This window comes from Ruditapes philippinarum, unplaced genomic scaffold, assembly GCF_026571515.1.
Source record: "Ruditapes philippinarum isolate M1 unplaced genomic scaffold, ASM2657151v2 ctg1828_1_1_1_1, whole genome shotgun sequence".
NCBI classification, from domain to species: Eukaryota; Metazoa; Mollusca; class Bivalvia; order Venerida; family Veneridae; genus Ruditapes; species Ruditapes philippinarum.
The window spans coordinates 1-7,956 of NW_026856633.1; the positions used below are offsets into that span (position 1 = coordinate 1).

Genomic DNA, 7,956 nt, shown 5'->3' on the forward strand with positions numbered 1-7,956 from the left:
TTCATTTTAGTCACTATCTAGAACAAACAGTACATTGTACATCTTTACTGAGTAACAATTCCTCTTATCTTTATAACTGTAGTGTTCGAACAGAAATCATCATATCCTTTATATACAGTGGCCAACTTAATCATAGACTGCATAAAATTTCAGAGCCACCTGACATGTACATGTATATACATTTCTACATGCATGTTCTATTGCAGATCCTGTATATTTCTAGCAAGGACATCAAATACAACTTTGTATAAAATACATGCTATGTGTTTAATTATTTCATGAAATTATTTGATTTTTTCGCTTGTTTGGTCAAGATTTTAAAAGAATATTTCATTCAGACTTAAACCAGTCAAATAAAAGACAAAAATCATCTTGTATAAATTATTAAAATGCATTTAGCTTTGAGCTATATTGAAAAACATTCAAGACTTCAAAAGAATATTTAGATTGAACCAGTCAAATAAAAGACAAAATCATCTTGTATAAATTATTAAAATGCATTTAGCTTTGAGCTATATTGAAAAACATTCAAGACTTCAAAAGAATATTTAGATTGAACCAGTCAAATAAAAGACAAAATCATCTTGTATAAATTATTAAACTGTATTTAGCTTTGAGTTATATTGAATACTATTGCAGGTTTACCATGTTGTGCACAGTTTGGTTACGATCAGTGCTGGTATAGAGCTGTGTATTTAGCCTATATTGAATACTATTGCAGGTTTACCATGTTGTGCACAGTTTGGTTACGATCAGTGCTGGTATAGAGCTGTGATAGTCAGTGTTTATCAGGAAACACAACAGATACTTGTACTATTTGTTGATTATGGGAACTCAGAGGTCACAACCTATAACAAGTAAGCTCTCATGTATTTCTCAGTTCAGAGTTATCAATCTGCTTAGCTCAATTCAGCACTATAGGTAGAGAGTTAGGTTAGAGAAACTCAGATTTGCTTATTTCCTTTGTGTGATGCATATTTTTATGCCCCCAAAGGGAGGATTAATATAATCACACCGTCTGTGTGTCCGGACTGTAACTTTGTCATACATTGAGGGATTTTGAAATAACTTGGCACAAATGTCTACCACATCAAGAAGATGTGTCTTGTCCTAGAAGCGTGTCCCTACCTCAAAGGTTAAGGTCACACTATCATTTTGAAAGTTTCACATTATCGCAATTAGAGTAAATAGGTACACGCAATTTTGTGTCCAGACTGTAACTTTGTCATGCATCAAATGATTATAAAATAACTAAGCATAATTGTCTACCACATCAAGACGATGTGTCGCGTCCGAGAATAACGTCTCTACCTCAAAGGTCAAGGTTACACTGGCATTTTGAAGTTTCACATTATCTTAATTAGAATTAATAGGTACACACAATTGTGTCCGGGCTGTAACTTTGTCATGCATGGAAGGATTTTAAAATAACTAGGCATAAATGTCTACAACATCAAGACATTGTGTTGCGTCCAATAATCACATCCCTACCTCAAAGGTCAAGGTCACAATACCATTTTGAAGTCTACTTTATCACAATTATAGTTTCTAGGTACACACATTGATGTTCGGGCTGTAACTTTGTCATGCATTGAAGGATTTTACAAAAACTAGGCATAAATGTCTACCACATCAAGACAACATGTCGCAACAAAGACCCATATCCCTACCTTCAAAGTCAAGGTCACATTTATAGTTTGAAGGTACTTATTATCTGGAGAAGAGTTTGAAGATACACATTCATGTCCGGACTGTAACTTTGTCATGCATTTAGGGATTTTGAAATAATTTGGCACAAATGTCTTATCTCATAACAACATTTTGTCGCGTCCAGGAACCACGTCCCTTCTTCAAAGGTGAAGGTCACACTTATATTATGAAGATTCATGCTATCACAATTAAAGATTACTGGTACAATAATACAAGGAACAATATTCAGCAATTAGTTACTTTCATTCTCTTTTCTTTACATAATACCTGCATGCTTAAGAAACCTTTTTGGGGGCATTCGTCACTAGGGTGACAGCTCTTGTTTATTGCAAAAATGTGGTTCATTACAAAATATTTACATTTGTATATTGATTTGTTTTTTAAAATCCGTTTTAAGTGATACATGTGAAGAAGTTGGCAGTTGCTTTGTGGTAAAAACCCGAAAAGATATTCAGAATCTAGTATCACTACTTGGGTAACTTTTTCCTGAGAGAAAAACTAGCTTAATTAATGGTGCACAAAAATGAAAAGCATTTCAATTTGTGGATTGGAAACATATATTAATGTAGTATTTTCAAATCAGGTATTGTACATTGTAAATTCTTGTGATTTTTCTTTAATTTTCAGATTACGTGCTATACCACCAAGCTACCTTACTCTTCCTTGCCAGTCTTTAAGATGTGTTGTATCAAGATTAATGCCCCCAGCAAACACCGTCTCTTGGACCAAAAATGCCCTAGTGGAAATGATGTCTGCAGTAGCGAATAAATTAATCTTGGCTAAGGTTGTGGTATGTATGGTTTTGAACCTGCTAAATCAATAATGAAATCCCAGACTGTCTCAAACTTTTTATACTTTGATAATGAAATCCCCTAAACTTTGAATAGACTGTTTCAAACTTTTTATACTTTGATAATGAAATCCTCTAAACTTTGAATAGACTGTTTCAAACTTTTTATACTTTGATAATGAAATTCCCTAAACTTTGAATAGACTGTGTCAAACTTTTTATACTTTGATAATGAAATCCCCTAAACTTTGAATTGACTGTTTCAAACTTTTTATACTTTGATAATGAAATCCCCTAAACTTTGAATTGACTGTGTCAAACTTTTTATACTTTGATAATGAAATCCCCTAAACTTTGAATAGACTGTGTCAAACTTTTTATACTTTGATAATGAAATCCCCTAAACTTTGAATTGACTGTGTCAAACTTTTTATACTTTGATAATGAAATTCCCTAAACTTTGAATGGACTGTGTCAAACTTTTTATACTTTGATAATGAAATCCCCTAAACTTTGAATTGACTGTGTCAAACTTTTTATACTTTGATAATGAAATCCCCTATACTTTGAATTGACTGTGTCAAACTTTTTATACTTTGATAATGAAATCCCCTAAACTTTGAATTGACTGTGTCAAACTTTTTATACTTTGATAATGAAATCCCCTAAACTTTGAATTGACTGTGTCAAACTTTTTATACTTTGATAATGAAATCCCCTAAACTTTGAAATGACTGTGTCAAACTTTTTATACTTTGATAATGAAATCCCCTAAACTTTGAATTGACTGTGTCAAACTTTTTATACTTTGATAATGAAATCCCCTAAACTTTGAATTGACTGTGTCAAACTTTTTATACTTTGATAATGAAATCCCCTAAACTTTGAATAGACTGTGTCAAACTTTTTATACTTTGATAATGAAATCCCCTAAACTTTGAATTGACTGTGTCAAACTTTTTATACTTTGATAATGAAATCCCCTAAACTTTGAATTGACTGTGTCAAACTTTTTATACTTTGATAATGAAATCCCCTAAACTTTGAATTGACTGTGTCAAACTTTTTATACTTTGATAATGAAATCCCCTAAACTTTGAATTGACTGTGTCAAACTTTTTATACTTTGATAATGAAATCCCCTAAACTTTGAATAGACTGTGTCAAACTTTTTATACTTTGATAATGAAATCCCCTAAACTTTGAATTGACTGTTTCAAACTTTTTATACTTTGATAATGAAATCCCCTAAACTTTGAATTGACTGTTTCAAACTTTTTATACTTTGATAATGAAATCCCCTAAACTTTGAATTGACTGTTTCAAACTTTTTATACTTTGATAATGAAATCCCCTAAACTTTGAATTGACTGTGTCAAACTTTTTATACTTTGATAATGAAATCCCCTAAACTTTGAATAGACTGTGTCAAACTTTTTATACTTTGATAATGAAATTCCCTAAACTTTGAATAGACTGTTTCAAACTTTTTATACTTTGATAATGAAATCCCCTAAACTTTGAATTGACTGTGTCAAACTTTTTATACTTTGATAATGAAATTCCCTAAACTTTGAATTGACTGTGTCAAACTTTTTATACTTTGATAATGAAATCCCCTAAACTTTGAATTGACTGTTTCAAACTTTTTATACTTTGATAATGAAATCCCCTAAACTTTGAATTGACTGTGTCAAACTTTTTATACTTTGATAATGAAATCCCCTAAACTTTGAATAGACTGTGTCAAACTTTTTATACTTTGATAATGAAATCCCCTAAACTTTGAATAGACTGTTTCAAACTTTTTATACTTTGATAATGAAATCCCCTAAACTTTGAATTGACTGTGTCAAACTTTTTATACTTTGATAATGAAATCCCCTAAACTTTGAATTGACTGTGTCAAACTTTTTATACTTTGATAATGAAATCCCCTAAACTTTGAATAGACTGTGTCAAACTTTTTATACTTTGATAATGAAATCCCCTAAACTTTGAATTGACTGTGTCAAACTTTTTATACTTTGATAATGAAATTCCTTAAACTTTGAATAGACTGTTTCAAACTTTTTGTACTTTGATAATGAAATCCCCTAAACTTTGAATAGACTGTGTCAAACTTAAGGGTTTGGCAAATCTATAAACAAATTCAACAAGCATCGGTCAGTCCAAACAATTTTTAAAACAACATCTACTAAATGTCTGGGTGAATGCCATCAAAACTGTACAGTTCTTTGTGAGACCTCTTTCAAAAAACCTTCATTCCCTGCAGAAATGGTTGCCAAGAGTACCACAAAAGAAAGACTTAAATCTTTTTTAAGATTTTGATATACTTGTTGTTGTTTTTTTCCACAGAAAAGATCATTGAAAATCCTTTTTCAAGCTTGTTTTGTTTAAATAACATTGAATGTTAAAAAAACAAACAAACAAAACCAAAAAACATAAACCTATATGTATGATTTTAATAGAGATTTTAGATTGTGAATTCCTTCGTTTAACAGTAAACTTTATTATTATTTAAAAAAAAACGTATTATTTTTAGAAAATTGATCCAGTGACAGTTGAGTTATATGAGGGCAGTGAAGATGAGGGTTTTGTATACCAGTCTGTGATTGATGGAGGATATATACAATTAGATACTTCATCAGGGTCAGTAAAAGATTGATTTATCAGATATAGCCAATGATTGGATTAAAGTGTATAATGCTATATATATATGATGCAAAAATTATTGTTAATTATAAAAAGTATACTTCCAAAATGCTTGTATGAAATAAATATGGTAATTTATTTCCTTAAAAGTGAATGGCGCATGCAAAAATTATTGCTAAACGGATAAAACCGTACTAAAAATAGCAAATAATATTTTGTTCCGTAACTTTTTTATTCTGTTTACATACATTTCATGTGTCTTATGTGAGTAAGCTATCCAACTAGCTGATGGAAGATCTGTGACTGTAGCCATGTGCCACCCAATAAACCTGGAAGGTCTCCATATGACCTTGACTTAAAACCCAACAAAACAAATTGTCATATTTTATAGTAAAAGTTTGTTCTTCTAATAACATCTGAAAATTGGGATCTAGAGATAAATGAAAAGATGCTTTAAAAGTTAAAAAGGAATAGTAGATGATGGATTTTCTGTTAATCATTTACAGAATTAAAAGAGTGTTTAAAAATGATTTTTATCCTCTTGTATTTCATTATGTTATTTTGTATTGCTGTAGTGATACACCAGATACTAGTCCAACAATAAAGGAAGTATTTACAGCAACAAATGCAACAGAGGAGAAAAAAGTTCCTGATGTGGTTGTTAAAAAATCTGCTAATGTCAGCAATAAATCAGAGACAGTATGTGAACCTGCAGAACAAGATAACAGTGTAACAAAAGCTACAAGTGGTGTTGTTGACAAGGTAACAGAGGTTGCTATGGCAACTGGGAATGATAAACATGTGGTTAATGAAGCAAGTGCTAGAATTTCAGAAATTACAATAGATAGTACAACAGACGATGACCGAAGTGAAACTAGTTCTGTCTCCGCGCCATCCGTTTCTACGACAACTGCAGAAAGAGTGAGTAAGTCAAGCAAGTCATGGGCTGAAATGGCAGAGGACGGATCGTCTGTTGACATCGATGAAATCCTAGAATTTGAAGACTCTGAACATGATAAACAAAGCAGTGCTTCAGAGGTAGATCAGGTAGTCAAGGAGTGTACAGTGAAGCAAGACGGTAAAAAAACACGAAAGGACAGGAAGAAATTAAGTGTAGAAGAGAGAAAGAAACTTCGAGAATCTAGAAAAGTGGAAGTTGTTCAGCACGGTGACGAGTGTTTTGACTGAAAAAAATTAAATGATGAAGAGAAATTCTGCTGTGTTATTAAAGAGAGTTAAGTGCTACATAACACTGTTTCATCTTTGAAAATATGAAAATAAACTTCATATTTGATTGTAACAAGTGGGCTCAAACAACTCATATAATGTTTATAGGGTCTGTCAGGGCAGAAAAATGCATAAAATGTTGTACAGATTATGCTTATTTTAAGACAAGCTCTGTTATGACGATCATATTGTTACTTAATGTTACGCAATCATTGAACATTGTCACAATATCATGTGTGCTACACAAGTTAATTTGTTACATGTAATTTGTTTGTTTTCTGTACTGAAAGTACATTTTCTTTTTCTATTCTTTTTTAAGTTTTTCAGCTATTGTGTCTAAAAAAGACATTTTTTTTCTTAATTTAACAATTACTTTTCCCTTGTTCATATTGTTAATTATTTGATTTGTTGAAAATACAACACTGTTTCCTTGTATACATGTAGTTATTGATATAAATCGAAAATGTACAAATTCTATGTTATATGATTCATATTAGGTAGAAGGAAGTACAATGCTATTTCCCAGTTAAACTATAGTTAAAATTTGGTTTATAAAGCACTATTTCCTTGTTTACATGTTGTTCCTTATTGGGTTACACTATTTACCTGTTTAGCTATTAATCAAAAGTACAACACTATTTGTTTACCTTTTGATAAAAATTGGGTTTGTAGAAAAAACCAATGATACTTTTTTGTTTACCTATTGATAAAAATAGAATTTGTTAAATACAACCCTGTTTCATTGATTGTTAGCTAATACATATTTGGTTCTTTATTTAGCTATTTTAACACTTAAAACTTAGGTTTGTTGAAAATCTGCTGCTATTTCCATATCTGATCAGGTTTATAGAAAATACAACACTATTTCCCTGTAAAGCTATTTACAAATTGGGTTTATATATAGAAAATACAACACTATTTCCCTGTAAAGCTATTTACAAATTGGGTTTATATATAGAAAATACAACACTATTTACCTGTAAAGCTATTTACAAATTGGGTTTATATATAGAAAATACAACACTATTTACCTGTAAAGCTATTTACAAATTGGGTTTATATATAGAAAATACAACACTATTTACCTGTAAAGCTATTTACAAATTGGGTTTATATATAGAAAATACAACACTATTTCCCTGTAAAGCTATTTACAAATTGGGTTTATATATAGAAAATACAACACTATTTCCCTGTAAAGCTACATTGTATTTACAAATTGGGTTTATATATAGAAAATACGACACTGTTTCCCTGTTCAATCAGGTTTATAGAAAATACCACACCATTTCTCTGTTAAGCTATTGATACAAACTGGGTTTAAAGCAAATACAATGCTATTTCTATTGACAAAATTTTGGTTTGTTATTAAATACAACACTGTCTCCCTGTTTAACTATTGATACAGTCATATTTGTAGAAAATACAATGCTATGTCTTGCTGAACAATTGTTACAAATTAGGTTTGTACTAAATATAATGCTTATTTCATTCCCTAGCTATTGTTACAAATAGGGTTTCACTACTTCTCTGTTTAGTTATTGACAGTATTGATACAAATTTTGTAGAAAATA

At 30.6% G+C, this 7,956-nt stretch overlaps 1 protein-coding gene across 1 annotated transcript; it reads left to right on the plus strand.

Moving 5' to 3' along the window:
* Positions 1–721: 721 nt before the first annotated feature.
* On the plus strand, positions 722–6,354 carry LOC132747174 (tudor domain-containing protein 1-like; the record flags this gene model as incomplete). Its single annotated transcript, XM_060736500.1, is given in 4 exon segments — positions 722–857; positions 2,338–2,500; positions 5,046–5,152; positions 5,731–6,354. Coding segments are annotated over 4 exon segments (1,019 nt in total), but the record flags the coding sequence as incomplete, so codon positions are not given.
* Between the last annotated feature and the right edge of the window lie 1,602 nt (positions 6,355–7,956).